The sequence below is a fragment of the Bison bison genome, unplaced genomic scaffold, assembly GCF_000754665.1.
Source record: "Bison bison bison isolate TAMUID 2011002044 unplaced genomic scaffold, Bison_UMD1.0 scf7180017864038, whole genome shotgun sequence".
NCBI classification, from domain to species: domain Eukaryota; kingdom Metazoa; phylum Chordata; class Mammalia; order Artiodactyla; family Bovidae; genus Bison; species Bison bison.
This window is the reverse complement of record NW_011494610.1, coordinates 527,119-551,483: the sequence shown is the minus strand read 5'-3', so window position 1 is coordinate 551,483 and position 24,365 is coordinate 527,119. Positions and strand designations below refer to the sequence as shown.

Genomic DNA, 24,365 nt, shown 5'->3' with positions numbered 1-24,365 from the left:
CCTGAGGGATGGGATGGGGAGGGAGGTGGGAGGGGGGTTCAGGATGGGGACACATGTACACCCATGGCTAATTGATGCCAATGTATGGCAAAAACCACTACAATATTGTAATTAGCCTCCAATTAAAATAAATTTATTTAAAAAAAGAATGGAAAACCTTTGGAGGAACTATATTTAACATTCTGTTGGGTTCCATTTACATTGTTTCTTTGTTTTTGACGCTCCACAGGAGAAATTAACCATCTCTTCCTACACTCTCTGTTACTCTTGGTGGTGATGATAAAGTACAACAGGCAGTGCTTATGGTTCACAAAGCAGGTTTACAAATACCAACTCATTTTCTCCCTTCTGTCCTCTTGTGAGATAGGTAGACCAGTCTTATATCTTAAAGATTTTGTGGTCAAGTAAAATTGGGAAATGTTAAGGTAAAAAAGCAGCGTCCTTACTCCAGAACTTCTCAGAGGCTTTAACATACTAAACATATGCAGTGTGGATGTTCAAGAGAGGAAGGTATCCTGATGCCTTTCTCTTGCTCTCCTCCCACGAACAGCTTGTGGTTGTAGTGTTCCCCCAAACCGACTACTCTTTGTGCTACTCTAGATTTGCTCTCTGTACCTTGCTGTTAACTAATACTGACCATATGTCTTTAAGACAAACACTTTAAAAGCTCCATCAGCCTTTTTGTGCCTAAAGATTTGTCCTGTGAACAGCATAAACATTTGCCTAGACTATTCAGTAACTTGAAGTAAACTACTGAGAAGTTAAAAGGGCAGTAAGCAACAGAAAATTACCCTCTGTGATTCTCATTAGTGAGAGGCATTAAGGAAAGGATCAGTGTTAGGGCGCTGTCTGAGGCAGCAGCACATGAGGGAAATATGAACTATACTGACAGCTAAATATGTGATGCCAGCATGCCTGCTGCTTTTTAAATGGTGGTTTTATTACTGCCAAATATGAATATTTATAGGGATGGTCATTTTCATTCTTTATCTTATCACTAAAAAATGAAAGATAATAGGTCAACTGGACTAATTGCATTAATGTTAAGAAAATAATTCCACTCAAAGAATCAGAACTTTTCCAAACCATAAGACTCTTTTTCCTTTTATTTCATGTTCAAAACATTATTGTTGACCTATGCAAAGACCAACAACTTTAGGCAAAGAGCAGGAGAACTTAAGTTGCATTAATGAACAGTTATAAAGCAGAATGGCTTACAACTTTAGCTCTAAAAAATATTTTGAGTGGTCTCCTGGTTTGGATCTGGAATGATAGAATTACTGAAAGTTAGGTTGATTCTGCAGCTAGTGAGCAAGCTGTGAAGAACTTTGAATTACAAGTCATTTGGCTTTTAGGTTGCATACTTAATTATGCAGTTGGAGACTGAGATAGAGATGATACAAGAAGTTTGTTTTTAATCTCTCTTCAGAAATGACTTTTGATATCCAAAAGAAAAAATAGGAAAAAGATGATTTTCATTCAGTTTTAAAACTTAGAGTTTTAAATATATAGTTGAACTTTTTTTCAGCCTTTGGGAAGATTACATTAGGACAGCATCAGAGTCACTAGAAACAGCTCGTTGGAAATACATGTTCTTGGGTGCAGCTTCCCATCCCCACTCCCAGTTGACCAGTCTGCAGATTTTAGCCATTGTTGTGACGTGTTCTTTGTAACAGTTTATGAACTATTCCCCCTTGAACACAGGAGTTTAGAGAGGTTTTTAAATGGAGGACTTAAGTATACGTTCTGTATAAACTACAGGAATAAATAGATAATAGAGTAGCACTGTAGTTCCCAAATACCTACCAGTAAACTTGCTTAAGTGTGGATTGGATTCCTAGGCTCTATCCTCAGATACTGAAAGTTTGAGAAGGGGTCTGGAAATCCCATTTTTAAACATCTTCTCAGGTGGCACTTACGTATCTTCATTAAAGAAATGTGATGTTGAGAATGAAAAGAAAAAATATATATGGGCGGGGAGAAGATGGGTAGTTGTTTAATGGGTGTAAGAGAGTTAATTTTGTAAGATGAAAAAGTTTTGGAAACCTCTTGCCCAGCTGTTTATATTTGTGAATATACATAACACTACTGAACTGTACACTTAAAGATGATAAATGTAAGATTTTAGAAAAAATAAGGTTTGTTGTCTATTTGTTCCTGATCAGTGGATGGTTAGCTAATTAAATAATGAGTCCTCCAGCCATCAGTTCATTTTATATCCCTTTTTTGAAGGTAAAAATCATAACTTTTAGATATTTTTCTCCCCTCTAGTCCCTTCAGTGTCAAACCAATGATCTTCAAGGAACATTATTTTAATGGGCAATATTTTGAATGTCATAGATTTAAATAATCCCCTATTATTTTGAATAATAAACATAGAGTAAACCTTCATTAATTTGACTTCACTGAAACTCTGTTTATGGTAGTTCAGTTCATAGCCTCCTAACATGCCCTCCTGCCACCAGTTTCTTCCTTTCCCATAGCAGAGATTTTTTTGTTATTTAGTCTGCTCTGGCTTGCATCTGTAATTCCTCTCTTTTCCTGCTCCTGTCATCCCATTTCCTACAGTAGACTTCCTACAGTATTACTTACTGTGCCCTTCAGACCATTCCTTTCCCTTTGCATGTGCTGCAGTGACTTCTCTATTTTCTGGTAAACTCATTCTTCAAGACTCAGTTTAAATGTTATTTTTAGGCCTTCCAACCTCTTCCACCCATCCCTCGTCCCCTATTCCTCCCAGTGTTCTCTCTGCCCTGACACACACATACGCATAGGTAGGCCTTCTTTATCTCTGCTGTAAGCCCATTTTAAATTATGTTGTGATTATCTGTATACATGTGCCTCTTTTCTTTATTGAACAGTGAACTCCTTTAAGGCAGAGACTTAAGCCTTGTTATTTCCATATGTCTTAAGACCTAGTACAGAGTGTGATGCGTGGTTATGTATAGAAGCATTTGATGTCCTAATTACAAACAGTACTTTTTAAGTTCATTAATTTAGTTTTCTAAGGATCTCTGGGCTTCCCTGGTGGTTCAGAAGGTCAAGAATCCACCTGCAGTGTGGGAGACCTGGGTTCAGTCCCTGGGTTGGGAAGATCCTTTGGAGGAGGGCATGGCAACCCACTCCGGTATTTCTTGCCTGGAGAATCCCCATGGACTGAGGAGCCTGGCAGGCTACAGTCCATGGGGTCGCAAAGAGTTGGACACGACTGAGTGACTAAGGGACACGACTGAGAGACTAAGTGCAGCACAAGGATCTCTACTTGTACAGTTCAGTTGAAATTTTACTTTTTTAAATGAACCTATATTTTGAAATTTTGTTGCTCCAACTTTTTTAGTAGTTTAGATTAGCTCAACCTTTGTTGGTCCAAATTAGGGAGCTTTTTCTCTTAGTTGATATTCTTCTTGAATCAGTATAACAAATAAGGTAGAATATCCATTTTATCAGGTTTAGAGAAATCAAGTGACTTGACTAAATCCCTTCCCCCACATCCCAGAAAAGTAGGACTAGAACTCAGATTTGCTGATTCCAACCAAGGTTCTTTCCTCAAAAGAAGTAAAAAGGGCCAGAAATTAAATATTGATAGAGAATTTTTGTCTGAGGTGTTACAGTGAATAGAATGTCAGTAGTAAAAGCCAGGAACATTGTTGTTTCAGGTGATAGAAATCAAAGTTGTAGTTGAATAAGCAGATCCTACCCTGTTGAGTGTCTGGGGCACTTAAACACCAGTGTGCCCAGCATAGACCGCCTTTTCCAGGCCCCATCAGCATCTGATCAGGGAGCCCTCACCAGTGTTCAGAATGGAAGTCAGGTCTTTCTACTCCCTGTTGGAGGCAGCATAACGTGTTTAAGCATGTTAGTGTCAGGGACACCTGGTTTTGAGTTCTAGCTCTGCCTTTTGATCATCTTGTGACCTCAGATAAGTCACCTAATTTCTCTAAACTTCAAATTTCCTCATTCTCAAAATAGGGATCATAATACAACTCCAAGAGTTGTAGAAAGGTTTGCTTGAGATAATGTACATAACGTTCTTAGTACAGGCTCTGGGACAGAGTAAGTATTTTGTAAGTATAAGTTATATTGTTTCCACCATTTCTGTTCCTTGGAATAACATCCTAATACCATTAAGGATACAATAATTATTTCAATTAGAAATTGAAGGAGATAACCAAATATGAGGGATTGTGTAGTTTTCAGAGTGAGCTTAAAGCATCGATTTAGAAGCAGCAAGCCAAGCATTCTCTTATCCCTAACTTTACAGTATAACTCATAATATCCCTAATGGTACAATATATCATCAAAGTCATCTTCATAAATATGGTGTAAGTGAGAAGTCCTATCCTTTCCCCAATTTTGGGAGTTACTGTCTCATAGTCACTGTCTTGTCAGTATGGTTTCTCAAGTAGCATTATCTTTGTCATCATGTATTTCCAATTTAATAATTCCTAGTTGTTGGTTGCTTTTCAGCTAGACCTATTGGCAAGCTTTATTTCATTTGTAATCATTTCTTGAAATTGTAGGGAATCCCCTGGCAGTCCAGTGGTTAGGACTTATTTCAACAACCAGAGTTGGCACTGTCAGATGTTACAGTTCACACTGCACTTGTTGAGAATAGTCCTGTTTTCCATTGTGACCGTCTTTGAAGTATAAAAATTGGTTTTACAGTGAAAAGAATTGTTTTGTGGTGGTACAGTTAAAAAATAGAGCAAACCAGTTCGTGAAACTATGAATGAAACATGCATTTTTATTTATAGCATATCTGAGTACCATTGTGTGAACTCTGTCTGGCATATTAGTCTAAAATAAAATTGTAGATTAAGCATTGTGCCTTCCTTTGGGAGTTCTTTACCCCTGTTCTTTTGTGATTTAAAACAGCTCTGCTGCTTCCTGTATAACATTTTCCAGATTATTTTCCATTTTTTTTCCCCTTTTATGTGAATTCCTTCGGTTGGTGCTGTTTTTCTTGTCTAAAAATTCTTACTAGAGAAGTGCTTTTAACTATTTTTACCCCATAGAAGTTATAGATATTCAGGTGAAGGTTAAGCACCTTGTGGTAATGGTGACTTTGAATGGTATTCACATTGCTAATAAATTGACAAAGTGTAGAACTACCAACCAAGCTGAGGTGGAAGAGACACTGAGATTGAGCTGCCCCAGATAAAATAAAGCAGGAAGAAAAAGAAGCACTATTTCTTCCCTTTTTTAGGCAGAAGAGGCATTCCACCTCTCCTTGGAGATTCTTTTAAGTTACCACTGCCCTCCTGTTGATTAAATTCCCTCCAATTTTGATTCCCCTTTAACATCCAGAAAGATTCCCAAATTGTCTTTCTGTTTTCCCTTCTCCTTTACATTCATATCATTTCTATTTGTTTGGTGTAAATTTTCTATCTCAGTAAGGGTTTAGAAAGAAAATAATCTGATTCAATTAATTAATACCAAAAAACCCTTTACTACTCCCAGTATTTGCATTTTCAAATTGAAACTTGTTCAAATGAACCTCTAGTTGATGGGTTTTCAAATTATGTGACAGAAAATTGGGATGGTACAAGGTTTTGGTTTGTTGGTTTGTTTTTTCTGCTGCTTCAAATCTTTGTTGTACCGTGATCAGCTCTCTGAAGTTATTTGTACTTTTGGTAGCTTCTCTGTTCTTTCTGTATTTCTGAATTCTTAGGTTTTCCAAAAGTTCTGTGTGCACATATGTTAGAACTGTTTGTGTATGTGAATTGGTGGTGATGATAGTTTTTCGTAACTCTTACTGAAAACGCCTCCACCTCTAGCGTAACCTGAGCAGTCCTCTTACATGGCAGTGAGACTAGCAAAATGTTTCAAGTTTCATTTTGTCCGTATCTTACTCAAGGTGGAGATTTAAGGATCTCTTTAATAGGAATGAATAAACAAACAGTTGCTATACCATACCAAAAGTTTGCTAACCCCTAAAATTAAGAAAATGGTCTAAGAGTTCTCTTTTCTGCAAAAGAAACTTAAGCCACACCATCCAAAAACAATTACTTTGGACTCCTCCATGAAAATGGATACTAGGAGGCAAATTACAGTCAGAATGGTTTAAAGATACAATCTTGAATTTTTAAAATAATCTTTCAAGTGATTGCAAAGAATTTCACGAACTTCAAAGGAAAATATTTACCTCCTTCATTCTAACTGCAACCAGTTTTGCCCCAAAGTTATATGGTACCATGAGTATTTTGATCTCCCCAGTCCTATATTTAGTGGCCCTCGCAGGGGGGCCACTAAATATACAATGCAGTAGTCCTTTTCATATGATGAGGGCAAAATTATATAGTATTTATAGACACCAGTTATAGTAGTACCTTGTGTTCCATATTCTCACCTAAATGTTTGCTGAGTCAAGTCAGTGTTTAGATGAGTTTTATTTACATGACTCTTTAATAATACATGGAATCCTGCTGGGAAATATGGTCCTTATCTAAAAGAAATGTGCATGCCACTAACACCACTCCCCATGTATTCCAGAGATATTTTGAAAACTGCTTAAATAATCAAAGACTTTACATTTCTCTCTGAATCATAGTCACCCTGTGTTAGAAAGCAGTACAAAGTAAGTGGGCGGACTAGGTCAGTAGGCCCTTCTAAGCCTGAACCTGATACTCTTCACAATTACAAATAGAACTCCCTGTATGATCTGTCATTATATAACATGTGTTAATATTTTAGGACTTGAGACTTCCTTGGTGGTCCAGTGGCTAAGATTCTGCACTCCCAATGCAGGGGGCCTAGGTTCGATCCCAGTCAGGGAACTAGATCCTGCATGCTGCAACTAGACCCCAGTGCAGCCAAATAAATAAATATTTAAAAAAAAAAAAAAAAAGTCAGGCCTTAGTGAATTTTAAGGGTTGTAACTTGTAACATGCAATACCAAACCCATGGTCAGGTATTACTGGCCAATTTCTGTGTAGAACATATTTTCTGATTCTTTATAAAGGTAGAGGGGTTGTGTCTGCTCAGTTAGAAACTTAAGAAGCAGTTTACATAGAATGTACTTCTCTGACTGTTTAGATGTGTAACCTTCAGTTTGGTCAAAAGCCATTCTCCTAAAGATAAGGGGCTTCTGACTTAAAATGGAACTGAAGATCATTCTTACTTGAACAGGAACACAATAGTTGACAACATAGCAGGGGAAAGACATACAAGACCTCTTTAAGTTTTGTCATTACTCTGGTCTTTCATGTGATAAGACACTGGTTAGAATTTTTCATACACATAATTACTATTTTCAAAGCTGCTTAAAATCACTGTTTTAAATCCTAATTATATGATTGTTTAATACCATTTAATGTCATAATTAGATACACTGTTAATTGCTTAATATGGAACAAGGGGAATAAAATTACACTGCAGCAGAAAGCAGTTTTATTTCTCCATAAAGTATGAAATTTTTAATATGCTTATTTTTTAAGGCATATAAAAATTATCAGGTGTTATCTTTGAGCATAGATTGGTACATTTCTTGAGATATTTCTTTTATTTCTTACTTACATATGGTGTTTTTATTACTTGCTTCAGTTTTTGCAAAGTAGGGTTTGTTTTGTTTTTAACCGAGAGGCTTTAACTGCACAGGTTGGCTTCTGTGAGTTTATGTTTTCACTGTTCTTTATCTAGTTGTATATGCCAGGCTTCTGTAGTGAAAACTTACAATGAGTGTTTTATTACTTAACCTTACTATACCAAATGCCAGTTCTTATTCTTAGGTACTTAGCTATGAGGGTTATAAATATTAACAGGTCATATGCCTTGTTTAGAAAAAAATTAACTTATTTCCTACATCTCATTCTGGAAGATTCTACCCATAGAATGCCACAAGGCAAACTAAAAGGAGCCCCTGCTTCATGGATTATTAGATGTTTTAAGACTGAATTCCAGCCATTACTTCCTTGTAATATAAAATGGAACTACTTGCCCTTGCTCTCTCTCTCTTTTTAAAATTCTCTTTCTTTCTTTCTCCTCCCCTCAAAAAAGAATCACACATCTGGCTCTCCAAGAGTTTAGAAGACAACCTTTTCCCCTTTTGGAGGGGGAAGTTTTTAGGTTTAGGCTTGGCAGTGTTAAAGCCTTGACATAATCAGTTTTACACAAATTATGTGTTAGCTAGAAAACTGAGGGACATTCTCTACCAAGCCATGACAACGTACTGCTGTAACTTAATAAAAATTGCCCAAGTGACTATGCGTCTGCTGAATGGATTTTCTTACACCATCTGGTTGTCATTGTAGTTTTTTTGTTGTTGCTTTCATTTGAAATGTGCTGATGATCTTGTTTTTATTCCGTAGCATTGAACAGATGGGTTGATTATTCTTTTCAGATATTAATAAGGCAGCGGAAAGAAGAAATATGAATACGGCTCCATCAAGACCCAGCCCCACACGAAGGTAAAGTACCCTGAAGCAGTGAGTTACCTTGGGAGAGTTGGGCTCTGGGGAGTTAAGCCCAACTTCGTACATCAAGGGTCTTTTCTTCCCCCCAAGAAATCAGAAACGCACAAGCAAACAATAAGAACGTGAACCTGTGTGAAGGGCCTTGCTGCTTTTTTAGAACATACATCAGGAGATGCAGAGGAAGCTTTGTTTTCCGTGGCAAACCCAGCAAGTTCAGCTTGCACCGTGAGTTGCAGGCGATTGGAAGAGGATAAACCTCTGTGTGTCCCCCGCTCACGTGTCAGTGGGAGCCTCCACAGCAGGAGTGCCCGAGGGTCGTTGGTGTGTGCTGCGCTGCCCTGCAGCAGGCTCGACTCTTCATTCCACATGGCTGCCGGTCCAGATGTTCACCCAGGTTTACAGAAAGTGCTGCTTGAGAGATTGCTACTGTGCCTGTGCTGCAGATCCCCTGTGCGCTCGCATGCTTGGGTTACCTATTGAGGGGAAATAAAAAGGGCAAAAACACCCTACCTCTAGAAGTCTCCCTTTTTCTTAGTTTTCCTGGAAATAAAAGGCATTTCCCCAAATAGTCTTCCACTATTTACAAGAGATAGTCCTGATGTGTACCCTCAAGATACGCATTAAATTCGTCCCAAAGAAGAGCCTCATTAATGTTGCCATTACACCAAAGATGAGTATATTGTATTCAAACTGTCTGGCCTCATAAATAGCACACAAGTGGATGCAGTGTGTGCAGTTTTGTGTGGAATGCAGACATACATATCTCATATCTGGTGTCTCCTCATGGCCCAAGTGGATATTCAGTATGGATTTTGCCTTTGCCCCTAAGTAAAATGCCAGTTTCCCACAGTAAATTGTGTACCTAAACTATATACCACAGGAAACTACATTTCATATGATGACTGAACATGCTGAGTACAACAAATCCTAGTCTGTACTGGTAGCTCCACAGGTCACTTGGGGGTATACCCAACTACCTGGGCACTTACACATAACATACAGCCGTCCTGCTTTGAAACAAAAACACCTATAGTTTGTTACCTACTTATAGGAAGGATTGGTTGCTCTGTGTTTGTATATGTGCCCACTTGGACCTGATGGTATTTTCTAAGCTACCAGGATTAAATTACACGGGTATGTTCTGCAGAGTTCAAGCAGACCTTAGGGACAAAGTAATGCTGCTGATTTCAGTTAGGTTCTTTGAACACTCTGCCTGGAAGTTGAATCTAACACCACAGTTATAGCTGCACCACAGCTGTTAGCTGGATGCCCTGGTCATCCATTGGTTTCACTGCAGAAGTGAGCATACACATTGGTATTCTGTTTGTTTTCTCTGACACCATAAGGAATGCCTGCAGCTTGCAGGTAAATAGTATATTGATTGATTTTGTGTGTATGTGTGAGTGCCCTAAAGAACATAAATGAATGCTCTGGAACTTCAGCAGATCCATATAAGTCTGTTTCCGTTGTGCTGCATCTAACCACGCTGCAGATGTTGGGCAGTCCCTTCAGTGTTGCTCCTCGTTGCCCCAGTAAACATGAAATACAAGTGACTGAGAGTTTGCATCTAATGGTCAGACATATGGGCTCCACTGGAAGCTGTGGTTGCTAAATGACTTGAAAGGAGATGTGTATATCCAGTTTCCAAGGAGCTCAAATGTGTATGTTTCTGAAGTAGGTAGCTTACAGGAGTGTAGAACTGGTCACTATAAAGACACTCCCCTAGTGAAATCCTCCTGCTCTCTGTATCCTCATGATGTCTGTGATGTCTGGGTAATGTTTCCGCAGGCAAAAAGGAGGTGGGACTGCACATCACAGAATAAAAAGTAGTTCTCATTTGTGCTATGATAAGAATGTTTTATGTCATTCCACTAAAAGTATACCTAACCAGATGCTTTTAACATTTCCCATTATTGTAGGTATTCACTAAGCATTGGCAGTGTTGGGGAAATAGCTTACTCCCCTGCTTAAAATCCAATATTGCCATTGCCAGAGCATTAACTTTAAAAGATTAATTTCATCCCAGCCTAAAATGCAACTCTATAATTTCATCTGTAATGGAAGAATGCTTTCTTTCTTTCTTTTTTATATCCCCACTCCCAAAGATAAACATACAAACAACATTGGAGGGGGCCTTTTAAAGTGTTCTCCTTACCAGATTTATAAACATATGTCACTTATATTTTCATTTTAATATATCGTCTTCCTCAAAAATAAATTCTAAGATGAGGTCATTTGGAACGTGGATTGGGCTGTGGCTTCCCGCTTTATTTATAGTCAATAGGAGGGACAGCTAGGCTAATTAAAGGTCCATTGACGATCAGTCTTCTTGGTGATCCGTCCCTAACTGGGTTCCTCAAAGTGTTGTTTAGCATGATTAAGTTTCATATAGTCATACTCAGTAAGGTTTGGGGAAGAGGAATATTCACATTTAGTTTAAAAAAAAAAAATCTATTCTGAGCCCCATCTAAAGGTCTAAGCAGAGTCCCAGTTTTGTTCCATTTAAAAATTAAAATTTTCAAACCCTAAAGTCAGATAAATTGAATGTTGTATTCAAAATAGAACACTAACGTTTTGATCACTGTGCTTATCGTATGTTCTTTTTAAGACACTAGTCTGGAAGGGGCTAATCATTTCTCTGAGGGTGAACACTGGTGTGTGCTCTCCTCAGGTGCGTGCTTCCAGTCAAAACCTTGAGATAATTCCAGTGTATCAGTATGTTGACAGCAATCCACCTGACTTCATTCAGCAACCCTAAACATTTTATGTGCCCCCAGCCATGGAGGAATGCATTGTTCACAGAAAGGGAAAAAAAAAAAAAAGCTACCTATAGCAAGCATTTCCCTTAAGTTGTAACTCTGTGTCTTCAGTGTTGCTACTTTTTAAGAAAATTGTTTCTAAACATGCTGGCAAGACCTTTGTAACACCTTATTTTGCTGGACTTTAACCTTGAGTGTCAAAACACCTCAGTATCTTTGGGAATTTTCACAGGATTATCACCTCTTCAAATGTCTCTGTAAGCCACAGTTCTGCTGGTATTGCTCACCGTTCAGTAATATGCCTCACTCATGACTCCGGCTGTTGGGATGTGGTTCTGACGGTTCTGGCCCAGCCAAGCACAGAATTCTGCATCAGGGATCCCTGCTCTGGATCACATTTCAGCCTGAATTCTCGTCATTTAACCCTTGGACCACTTCATTGAACTCCACTCTGCACATTGAGAGCATTGCATAGTTACCGTGCAAGTTGTCTAGCATTGGTGCTAGGCATCAGTCCTTAACCATGCTCGGAGACTGGATCATGATTCTAGTCGTACCTCAGTTCTCAGTTTCCATCTTCAGCTCAGCACTTGAGCAGTCCAGGTTTTGGAACATAACCTTCTGCAGACATGGCCTCTAAGTGATACTCTACTTCCTAAACCTTCCTGCATGACCTGAGGAAAAGCAAATAGAGTTAACTTGTCTACATCGAGACCTCTGCAGAGAATTTCTCTATGTATTCGTGAAGAATGTTAGGCCTGGTGCCTCATTGGTGAAAGTCGTCAAGGATTGGTTCATCAGAAATAACCTGGCCATTGTCAGCTATGTTTCAGTTTTTTAAAAAAGAAAAGAAAAAGCCTAACTGCAGACAAGTTTCTTACGTGGCCTGAGGTGATTTTTGTGTATCCACAGTGTTAATTCCTTTAATAACTGCTTGCTTCTTGGGTGTGAGACTGCCCTAGCTCTAGGTGGGCTTCACAATTAAAGACTCCAGGCTGTGATTACCTGCGCACTAACACTTAAAGAAGATCCGTCAGTTCTCAGCAAGTGCCACCTCTCTACCAACAGAAGAGTCACATTTGTGTTTGAGAAAATTATCAGTGCGCTTTCTAGGGAGAAGCATGGGCACTTACAAAATTTGGATCTGTAAGGTGTGATTGCTTGTTGTACCCCGTTATCCTTCCTGCACCCAATGGCAAAATTCTGTACAAGTCTGTTGTCCCTGTTTCTGATGGCAGCATGGAGCTCCTGGTGGGGGATCAACATCACACAGCAGCCAGCCATTTAGAGAATGGTATTTGTGGACAGTATCTGTGACAGAACAGAAATACAAAGAGCTGATGGATTTTTTTTTTCAGGAGAAAAAAGGCTGGCTTTAGAAGGAAAATATTCCAGTGAACAGAAAGGAAAAAGGAGATGCTGACAAAGACAAGGACAGAGGCCTTCCTCCCTGACCTTCTGAACAGCCAAGGCCAAAGAACACCATCCTGGGCTTGAGGCTGTCTCTGGCCAAAGAGAAGCTCAGAGTCCATCAGTTGTCCAAGAGCTCTCAAATGCCTGGTGCTCCTCAGGACGAGAAGCACTTCTACCAGGAGCATATCACTTGCCATCTGAGCCATGGTCTTTTCCTTCATCCATCCCTCCTTACCTCTCAGATGTTTGCAAATGGTGTGACTACCGTGTCTCTCAAGGCAAGAGAGCATTTGGCTTTGCCCCCTCCTGCTGAATAGATGAGGAATTTGCAACAGGATTTTAGTGATGTTTATCAACTGCTTTCAGTTTGTGGACTCTGGTTCTGAAGTTCTAACTGTTGTTCAGTTTCTTTTTAGCTTCTGGTGACCTAGTACCTGAGGGTACAGTGCATTGGTCTCCAGTTAAACAACTTTGGTACCATGGGATGATCTAGTGAACTTCATTCTCCAGAAACTTGCCTCTAACCCACTTGTTATTTGAGGCCAAGCATCTTGTTCAGCAGGCTTCATCCTTGCGGCACTCTGAATCCTGCACACTGTACCACCTTTTTGTCATCTGGTTCTTATTTTGAGAAAGATGCTGGGGCCAACACCAGGATCCGTTTTTTCTGGGGAGGTCTTTGTTTGGCTCCTAAAGGGTTGTTTTGTTTTTGTCTCCAGAAGAAAAGCAATCTGCCATGCTGCTTGTCTTTTGGAGAAAGGAAAGCTTTCCCTTTTCATTTTAGAGCCTTGCTATCCTCTCTGTCCCTGCTTCTGCTACTCCTTTGGTTCTTCTTTCCCTTGTGAATATCATCTCTTCTACATTTTTACCCCCAAGGTAATTAAGGGGGAATTTATAGTTTTGTTGCATATAGACTGCTTACCTTCTCAAACTAGAAGCATGAACCTGGACTTTGGGAATCTAGGGTATTGTGGTCAACCTCCAGGAATAAACTCTCGGCAGGTGAGTAAGGTATTTCAGTGGATTCAAAAGAATGAGAACCAGATGTGGCATTTGTAATCGTCCTAGGACTGTGAAAAGTGCCTGATGTGGTGGTATCCCTGTCCCCACCCCCCACCCCGTTTTCTCCAGCCTACGGCTTTGTGTGTGGTCTGTGGTCTGTCAGGTTCATGATCTCTTTCAGCCTTGATTGCCAAAGAGCACTTGAAATCTGATTCCACCTCTAATGACTTATTTCTGACTGCTCCCCAAGGCAGGTTTATCTGCTGATCATTAATCCAGAAATACTTGACAGTTGTCCCTTCCCATTGGATCCTAGGTGTTTGCCCACAATATACAGTATATCAGATGTTACATATGTTAGAGGGATTATATGACATAATAAAAGTTGAAGTAAGAATCTTGGTTACTCTGCACTTTATTCTAGTAGGAAAAATCTTTAGCCATCCTCGTTTAAATCCTCTGTTCTCCCATATATTTGCTCCCACCAATCAAGAGTACTTATGAGCCTTAAAACATATGACAAGGACTTTTCATAGAAACAAAGTTGGCATTTAAATTGTTTTTGTTGTGACCATGTGGATGAAGTGAAAATGAGGTTTTCTTCCACGCTGAGGGCATCATGATGAATGTCTATATGTGTAATCATGGTAGGTGACAAAAATATGAGGAAGACATGATGCTTGCTCTTGAGAGGCTTACAGTTTAGTTGAATAATTCATTTTATTAAACATTTACTGAACTCTGTGCTGTGTCCTGTGGATACAAAGCATTCAAGTGAGCTTACTACTGTTTGGTAGGGAAGCCATTGCAAACAAATAACTACAGAACAGTGTGATAAGTGCAGCAATAGAAATATGTATGCAGAGCAAGACTTGTTTAACAGGTTCATGGAGCATCTGCTCTATGCCAGACAATATAAGCCTATGTAGTGGCTTTATCATGAAGTCAAGCTGACAGTCCTTGTCTTCATGGACTTGCAGTCTAGTAGGGGAGACAGGCATTAAGTAAATTGATATGTGACATCAAATTGTGATAAATAACATGAGTGAAAACAGTGCTATGAGAGAAGGTGGCCAGAATTTAGGGACCAAAGATAAAGTTTTAAACTAACAGAATCATGGAGTAAGGGATGCTTAAGCCTGAGACCTGGAAAAATGACTGTGGAGTAGTTCCTGCTGCACAATGAGAGGCATTGGGGAAAACCTTGACTAGTTACAGCTGAAAATTCAATATGGTAAGAAAGACGCAGACTAGGGAGGGGGCGGAATAAGGTTGGCGAAGACAAGAGCTGAGGCAGGGCAGAATCTTATTAGCCTCAGTAGAGACTTTGGATTGAATTCTAAATACTGTGGGAAACCAGTGAAGGGTTTTACATATTTAAAAGATGGTTCTAGAGTAATCTAGAAGAAGATTAGGAAACAGGCAAGAGCAGAAATGGGGAGACTATAGAAGGCTCTGCTGTGGTTTTGGGGAAAGGTGGTTTGGGGTTGGGCTTCAGTGGTACCTATGGAGATAAAGAAACATGGGCAGAATGGATGTCAATTTCAGAGTGAGAACACATTTTGGAAATGTCATTGGAAGAGTGGATAGGGCTTTAAAGAAAGGATGACATCCAGTTTCCTGGCTTGAGCTACTGAGTAGGTAGATGTGCCATTTATTGAGATGGAAATGACTGGAGGAGGGGCCTATTTGCTGGAAAAGATCAAGAGTTCAGGGCTGGCTTTATGGAGGAGGTAATCCTTAAAACGGGTCTTAAAAGGAGACATTGTAAAAAGGTAAATCAGATCTAGATGAGTAATAGTAAGTGCTCTAAGAGTTTAGCAGGAGAGATCAGTAGTTACTCAAGAGATTAGAGAATATTTTGGGGAAGACATGGGACATGAACTTGCCTTTGAGCATTGGGTGATACTTGAGTTAGTGCAGGAAAATCATTCCACGTTGAAAAGCCATATGAACAGAAATACTGAAATAAGTCATGTGAGTTAAATCATAAGACCAGCTTAAGTAGAACTAAGGAAGTTGGATCAGGAAATGAGGGAGAAATAGTAAATGGAAAGGGGCCAAATTTGTTAGGGAAGAGTGCCCAGAAGCGTGATAGCCAAGCTGCAGTTGGTAACAGGTGGAAATCGATGGTTTATCTGCTATTTGCTGAAAGAATTGAAATCTGGAAGATTGGATTTTGTTTTTATATCTTAAAAATTCTTGGTGATGCAGCATAGAATAAGGGTTTGGATTGAACTTAAAAGTCCAATGGGAATGAACAAGAAAAGCAAAGAGTATTCAAGTAACTTGATAGGGAAGAAAAGTCAAAGTTAACTCTCAAGAACTTAAACCTTGGTAATTGGGAAGATGATTTTTGGCATAAGTGAAAAGGTCTGACTGTGCCTGAGTGGGTTGAATAAGAAGTTTAATTTTAAACATGTTGAGAATGAGTTCCTAGTGGGGTAGTCTCATGAAGAATATTGAATCAGATCAGGCTGAACACCTGTGACTTCAAACACTGTTTTGTTTTTAAACAAAGAACACCTTGACCAGAAGGAGCCAGGTTCTACTTAAACTTTAGACTAAGAGAGACCACTACTCATATGTTAAGAAGATAGAGTGTTCCTCCTATACTTGACTGTGTGTCTCGTATTGCACTTCCCTTTTTCCCCCTTTATTTGATTGATCCTGCTCGATGTTTTTTAAAGTAACGTTTTCTGTACTTTTCAGGATAACTCCTTGGATCACCGTTACTTTGTATGAAATTGTGCCAACCTTGTATGAAATTGTGTCATTTGCTCATTTTTTCTTCATGAGTCTTGCCCCTTATTATGACACACACACCCCCCGACCCCTGCAACTATTCTCCCCTTTTAAAATCTCTTTCAAATAAGTTTGGTGGGAGGAGATGAATGAGGGAAGACCCTTTCACTTTGAAAACCTGTTGAGATAGAGATGATAGTTTGACATGTATACAGAATATTGACTTACCTCACAAAGTCTCATAAACACTATGACCCCAGTCAAAACCCTTGGCTCTGGATCATACATTCTTCCTTGAATATCCTAATCTTTGGAGATTCTAAAACATGCTAGTCTTTATTTGCTGACCAGATGGGTGACTGTCCTTAAAATTTTAATCTTATTTCTCACTGACTGCTGTGTTTTAGAGAAAAATGCTTGGAGGGTGGGGGCTTTCTCCAGTAAAGAGCTCAAGGGTAGACTCCTTCAGTTCCTTTGTCTTAGCATCTTCTTGCCCCCTCCCACAGAGATCCATATGGCTTTGGAGATAGTCGAGATACAAGACGTGATCGATCGCCCATTCGAGGAAGTCCAAGAAGAGAGCCCAGGGACGGCAGGAATGGCCGGGATGCTCGAGATGGCAGAGACATGCGAGACCCCCGAGATTTGCGGGACCACAGAGATAGCAGAGACATTCGGGATCACCGAGACAGCAGAAGTATGCGTGATGCTCGGGACATGAGGGATCTTAGAGACTTTCGTGACCTAAGAGAAACTAGGAATTTTCGAGATCACCGAGATCCCATGTACGACAGATACAGAGAGATGAGAGACTCCCGAGATCCCATTCTCAGGTAACCTCTACAGTCGTTCTGCTTGCTGGGTTTTTGTTTGTTTGTTTGTTTTTGGTAGCAGTCTTTTTTATGTTTGTTCTGCTGAACTAATTGAAAACTCTGTACAGCAGTGCCTTTCTCAGGCCTACGTTTCCGGTGTTTATCACCATGAGAGATGTGCCGCTTAATAAATATTTGCTGAATGTGTGATTGAAGACGGATTTTGCTTAATGAATGAATCTGGGTCTCTTCCTGTGGGCTGTGAAAGGCACCATTGTGCAAATGGAAAAAAAGATGGGAGTGCAAATTGTTTTGGCCATGCAGGACCACAGGGTAGATGTACAAATGGCCAATAAATACGTGAAAAGATACTTGACATCCTTAGTTAGCAGAGAAATGCAAATCAAAACCACAATGAGCTAGCACTTCATACCTACTAGGATGGCTTTAATAGTTTTTTTTTAAGTGTTGGTGAAGTATAATGGAACTAGAATCCTCATACATTGCTGGTAGGAATGCAAAGTAGTATGACTGCTGTGAAAAAGTTTGGCGGTCCCTCAGAAAGTTAAATGTAGTAGAATTAATAATCCACCAGCACCACTCTTGAATATATATCCAAAAGAATTGAAAAGAAGAACTTACATAGATGGGTGTGACTATACATAGCAACACTATTCACAGTAGCCGAAAGGTAGACACCACTCAAATGTCCATCAATAGATGGATTAAAAAGTATGGTATATCCATACAGTATATTATCCAGCCATTAAAAAGGTCATTTTTATACCTGCTAAGCCTTGATAGACCTTAAAAAATATGCTACATGAAATAAGTATTATGCTACATTGTCACAAAAGACAAATATGCTTTCACTTACATGAAATATTTAGAAAAGGCAAATTCATAGAGAGAAAGTAGATTAGAAGTTACAGAGATAGGGGTTGAGTTTCTGTTCAGACTGTTCAGGATGATGAAAATTATTTTATATATGTATTTTTTTTTATTCTGTTTTTTAACCACAATTTTTAAAAAGCACAAGGAAGGAGGCTTGGGGTAGGGCCTAGAATGGTTCCTCAAAACTAGTATCAATAATTACTACCAGTTTTTTGTGTTTACTTTGGGCCAGGGAGCTTCCATTATGCTGAGAGCGTTCTGTACATCCTCCCAGTCCTTTTGGAAGGTAGGTTAACTCAGTCCCAGCCACAGAGCTGATAAGCAGTGAGTCCCAGATAATAATTTTGTTTGCCTAATCCCAAAGTTCTGTGCTATACTACGTCTTCCTCACAGATAGCTGGGTCTTGAAGAGTTCTCTGTATTTGATTTTTGCAGGATAAAACCTTTAACTTTGTGCACATTTCTTTACATTTTCAGGAGAGAAGGCTCTTATGACCGATACCTGCGAATGGATGACTACTGCAGGAGGAAAGATGATGCTTACTTTGACCGTTACAGAGACAGCTTTGATGGACGTGGCCCTCCAGGCCCAGAAAGTCAGTCTCGTGCAAAAGGTAAAGTAGAAAAAACAGTTTATTCTTATCACAAATAGAACACTTTATAGAAGAAAGAGGAAACTAATAACCAGATGGAAAGGAGCTAATGACTTGGCTAAGCAGTTCACAAAAAGAAGAAATACAAATGGCCTGTTCATTTGTAGAGAGCATTCAGCTTGAAAATCATTTTTAAAATGTAAAGTAGTACTGTCATCTGGTTTAGTCACCCAACAAGAAGAAATAAATATGAAATAACTATCAATAAGAAAAGAAATGAACTAAAAATTGGAGCTGAAGAGGTTAAATGTTTGTTTTTTGCTCATTGACCAAATAAATATAACTCTCTCTATTACCTATGTAGTATGTGGGGAGAGTTGTTTTATTTATAATTTTTACCTAAGAGCATCTATTTTTTAGGTAAAGACATGTTTTTTAAAGCCTTGATTGTCTCAATATATTTAATACATCTTTAAGATTTTTTAATTGTTTTATTCCTAGTCAAATTAAGAACCTCATTTTTAGTTTGTTACAGAACTTTACTGCCTGGTTTTGTTTAGGATTTTTTTGTTGGTTTTTTTTTGAATTGCCTGGTGTTTTGTTTTGTTTTGTTTTTTTAGCAAATTGCAATTACCTGTCAACAAGAGTCTTAAATGGTTGTCCCAAAAATGAAAATTAGGATAATAATGATATACTATCTTTTGCCTATCAATTGGCAGGAGGGTTTTTTTTTCCTTTTAATGACAAAACTCAGTGTTGATTAAGATATGGAGAAATAGCACTAGGTGATCCACCCCAAAGAAAGGATGAATTAGCAACAGCTTTCCTAGAGGACATTCTGGTAGCATGTATCAGATTAAAGCAGCCATGCCTTGTAATCCATTCATTCCATTTTAATGAATTTATAATAGTAAAAAAATAATCTTTTTTCAGAGGTAGTCTAGATTACAGCCTTTGCCTACAAGTAGTTCAAGATTGAAAATAAGGCCTGTGACTTATTTTTATAGAAAGGCACAGTCCATGTTTCAGTTTTCCCTGTGTCATCCTGCAGAGCGTCTGAAACGTGAGGAGCGTCGTAGAGAAGAGCTCTATCGTCAGTATTTTGAGGAAATCCAGAGACGCTTTGATGCCGAGAGGCCTGTTGATTGTTCTGTGATTGTGGTCAACAAGCAAACTAAGTAAGAACCCTTTGGATTTTTCCTGAGTGAGGAGAAGCAGCAGAAGAGAAATGAGAAATTTAGTCTTCTTCTTGGCAGCTGTACACACTGCCAGGCTGTGTACTCTGGCATTGCTGTACTGTGTTAACCAGAGTTCTTTGAGTTGTAGATGACAGAAAACCCACTGCAAACTGGCTTGGGCCCAAAGGGAAATTTTTAGTTTGCTTGATTGGGACGTTCAGGCACGGTTGCATTCAGGGTCAGCCTCTCATAAAGACTTGGTCTTTTGTGTTGTCTTCACTCTCAGACAAGCTTTCTACTTGAAAAGACAGCACAGCGCTAGCTCTTGACATGTATCTCCTTAGCTTAGCAAACCCGTGGAAAGAGAGCTGCTTTTTCCTGTTGCTTCCACCTGAAATCCTGGAATTGTTTCCCAACCCTGGACTATCACTTTGGCCAGCAGTGTTGGATGCCCTGATTGGCCAGGGCTAGGTCATGTGCCCACTCATAGTGCTAAAAGTGGGATTAATCCTGTGGAGCCGGGGTAGACTGAGTGGAAAAGGGGTGCCTTCCCAAAGGAAAATCCGAGGGAGTATATGTTGGTCAGGCAAAGCAGTAGATGTCCCCTTCTTGAGAGAACCCCGAGTCCCTAATACTTCGGAAGGCATGTCTGCATTCGTCAGCCAAGAAACTGGCTTTCTTTGTGAAGTGCCATGGCCTTGCAGAGCTGTTAGGTGACCGTGCTAGCCAAGTCAGAGCTCACAGCACTGTTTTATTCTACCTCTGTTTCACATTCTTTCCTTGAAGCAGCAGCTCAGAGGTGCAGAAGGGAGTGTAGCAGCTTGCAAGTTTGGCAGTAGCTGTGTTCCCTTTCCCCAAGTGGTTAGTAAATAAATTCATGTATTTTCTAGCAGTTTGGGGTTAAAGAGCTAATTTTCAAGGCAGAAGCTAGGGAGATAGGTGTTGAGACACCAAACAGCAGGCAGAGTTCACAGGCTCTGGGCTGCCTTGTTTAGAAATAGATGCTGCTTTAACTTGGAGATAACTTTTTTGCCTTTTTATTTTTAAATGCATGATAATAGCTGTCATTTTCTGAGCACCTACTCTGTACTACTCCATGCTAAGCGCTTTTAATTTTTTTTGTAATCTTCATAGTAATCATGTTTCACATGTATTCATTCATCAAATTTTTTCTGTGTGCGGCAGGTGCTAGGTCCTGAAGCTGTAATCCTAATGAGCAAAACACACATGGCCCCTTCCTCTTGTGGAGCTTATACCCTAGTAGGACAGATGACAAAAATAAATGTATTGGTGATGAGTCTTATAAGAAGAAATACATCAAGGATCTGATTTAGATTGGAGAGAAAGTTAAGGAAATGACATATGAGCTGAGCCCTATTATTCTTGTCTGATTGGTAAAGAAACTGAGGTTTGTAAGAGGTAAAGGGATTTGCTTAAAGCTCCAACTTTGCAAGTAAATGTTAGGGCTAAGATCCAAACCTGACTCTAGCATTTAAAACCCATGGTTTTTTCACTGTGGTGTACAGCCTCTGCCAAGACAGAAATGTGCTACAAATCTTAGGCAACAGGATGGTGTTTAGGAATGACCATCAGACTAGAGAATCAGGAGAAGGGCCTGGGACACCAAGTACTATTCCACTGGGAACTTCTCAGCCAATATAAAGAGAAGGAATCGGTTTAGATTCTTGGAGCCTGAAGAGGGTGCTAGGGAGACAGTGGTAGAGCTAGCATTTGAAATCTTCTGGCTGAGGTGCCACTGTACAGATTGGGACTTGATCAGGGAGTTACTCAACTGGATCCTGTTTGTTTCTACAGAGATTATGCTGAATCTGTGGGGCGGAAGGTCCGAGACCTAGGCATGGTAGTAGATTTAATCTTCCTCAACACGGAAGTATCACTGTCACAAGCCCTGGAGGATGTTAGCAGGGGAGGGTCTCCCTTTGCTATTGTCATCACCCAGCAACACCAGATTCACCGCTCCTGTACAGTCAACATCATGTTTGGAACCCCTCAAGGTATGGAGGCCCCAGTGGGTTAGAATTCCAGAAACTTCCAGATACTAGTCCATTAATTTTTTTATGGCTTACTCAGAAGCAGCAGGTTTTAGGTAAAGGTATTTCAGCTCAAATGTGGTAGGGCCCTTTTATGAGTGCATGGCAGAGACTTGCATAGTCATTTATTGGTTTGATCTTCTTTCATTGGATGCAGTTCTGGGCCTGCTGTGTATGACATTACATGCAGCCCTTAGGTATGTGCAGTGATGTGTTAGTAAATGTTTAACAGCCAGTTCTGGGGTGGGGATGGTGTGGTTTATAGAATTTCCTGATTTCCATGGTGTAAATACTCCCACCGTGTTCTATTTCAAGCCACCAACATGAAGTCACTTCAGGGCAAGTTGGGGAGAGAGGCGCACAGTCTGCTCGCACCAGTGAGAGCCAGCACAGCTCTGGCACACACTGCACTGAGTGTGCTGGAGTCCCTGCTTTCACCAGACTTTGGAATGAGGGACAAAGCACGTGACAGGCAGTTAGGAGACTTTTTGTTAGTGTGCTGGAGAAGTCAGTGGAGGGACTTTGAGAAGAGGGAGGCAGCCTTGACCTCCTGGAGGCCCAGGGTAGGTTCCCTGAAGTCCTTCCCTGAAGTAACTTTTAGTCCTTTGCTCCCAGATCGTTGCGACTCAGTCAACTGATGCCTTGCTGATTGCTCTTACAGCACAGACTTTTGCCTTCTCCCACCACCCTGGGCCCTCTATTTGCCTGACCAGTTTTACCCATAAGCATAGAGTGTAGAAGCCTCTCCAGCAGGTCATTTACCTCTCTGAGGAACAGTCCTCAAGATGTGTGAAGACATTTATATCAAGTGCCAAGTCTTCTCACCACTTTATAAATCTTGTTTCCCAAGAGGGAGGGGAGAAGGTTATTTAGGGTCATCATTTGATCTTAATCCATAACCTTTGAACTGATACAGTAAAAAACAGTTCTACCCTGAGGAGTGTGGTGGAAAGCCAGGCTTTACAGAGGGCTGTTCGGACCCCCATGGCCTACCTCCTGTGGTTATTCTCCACATGGTCTTTTTGAATCTGTGAGACTATCATGTTTCTCTGGCTTTTACTACATGTCTATGATCTAAGAATTCCCCACAGAACTAGCTCTCTACAAGGGTGTCTCTTTCCCACTGAAGAAACCCATTCTCTGTCTTCCGAGCTGCATCCCCTCCCTCCCCACCTCTCCCCATCCCCATCCCAAGGGTTTTTGTCAGTGAAATGGTTTTCTTGCTTGTTTGACGTCAGGAAAGGCTTGGTAGAGTTCAGCAGGTGGGCACTCAGATCTGTCATGGGAGAAAATAACTCAGGTCATTCCCTCCTACAGAGCATCGCAACATGCCCCAGGCAGATGCCATGGTGCTGGTGGCCAGAAATTATGAGCGCTATAAGAATGAGTGCCGGGAGAAGGAGCGCGAGGAGATTGCCAGACAGGCGGCCAAGATGGCTGATGAAGCCATCCTCCAGGAAAGAGAGCGAGGAGGCCCCGAGGAGGGAATGCGTGGGGGGCACCCCCCAGCCATCCAGAGCCTCCTCAACCTGCTGGCTGACAACAGGTACCTCACTGCTGAAGAGACTGACAAGATCATCAACTACCTGCGAGAGAGGAAGGAGCGGCTTATGAGGAGCAGCACCGACTCTCTGCCTGGTGAGCTACGTGGCAGGGCCGAGGTGAAGTTCTGACTCTGCATTTCTCTAATCCCCAGGCTCTGTTGGGAGGGTGGCAGGCCCAGGGTCTTTGGGGTGGGTAAGGGAAATGAGCCCATCTCATGGGTTTTCCCGCATGGGCCATCCGTGCTGGTGTACATAATGGTAACTTAAGATTTGGATACTGAATTCTGATCCCTGTAGTTAATGTGGTGGTGGGTGGGCTAGTATGGCTGGCTCCCTGGGAACCAAGATAGATGCCCGTTTTTTTTTTAAAGTAGTTCTCTGGGGGAACTAAGCTGTTTACTGAAAACAGCACATACTATGAAGTGGCCCCTTTGGGAAATCGATGTTATAGTCTGTGTACTGTGTGATTGATGTAACCAGTGATTGTTGTTCTTCCCTGGGCTGCTAAGCCTCCTGCCCACGGAGGGTATTTTTCAACCAGATACCTCTTCTTTCTGTCTTCTAGGCCCGATTTCCCGTCAACCACTCGGGGCGACCTCGGGTGCCTCACTGAAGACACAGCCAAGCTCTCAACCGCTCCAGAGTGGCCAAGTGCTCCCGTCTGCTACACCCACTCCAGCTGCACCCCCCACCTCCCAGCAAGAGCTTCAGGCCAAAATCCTCAGCCTCTTCAATAGTGGCACGGTTGCGGCCAATAGCAGCTCTGCATCCCCCTCAGTTGCTGCCGGAAACACCCAGAACCAGAATTTTTCCACAGCAGCGAACAGCCAGCCTCAGCAAAGATCACAGGCCTCTGGCAATCAGCCTCCAAGCATTTTGGGACAGGCAGGATCTGCTCGGAACATGGGCCCCAGGCCTGGGGCTCCTTCCCAAGGGCTCTTTGGCCAGCCTTCCACCCTCCTG

The 24,365-nt window shown here is 40.7% G+C and overlaps 1 protein-coding gene across 2 annotated transcripts in view; it reads left to right on the top strand.

Moving 5' to 3' along the window:
- Positions 1–24,365, top strand: part of NCOA5 (nuclear receptor coactivator 5) — a 28,647-nt gene that overhangs the window by 2,643 nt on the left and 1,639 nt on the right. Inside the window, exons 2-8 of one of the 2 annotated variants that reach the window (XM_010835046.1) lie at positions 8,339–8,405; positions 16,837–17,163; positions 18,514–18,650; positions 19,681–19,807; positions 21,623–21,822; positions 23,176–23,496; positions 23,968–24,357. In XM_010835046.1, the coding sequence (XP_010833348.1) occupies positions 8,368–8,405; positions 16,837–17,163; positions 18,514–18,650; positions 19,681–19,807; positions 21,623–21,822; positions 23,176–23,496; positions 23,968–24,357 (1,540 nt within the window). In that variant the 5' untranslated portion in view covers positions 8,339–8,367. Of the gene's footprint in view, positions 1–8,338; positions 8,406–16,836; positions 17,164–18,513; positions 18,651–19,680; positions 19,808–21,622; positions 21,823–23,175; positions 23,520–23,967; positions 24,358–24,365 lie in introns of those variants that run through there. The other variant, XM_010835045.1, reaches the window with a different exon arrangement.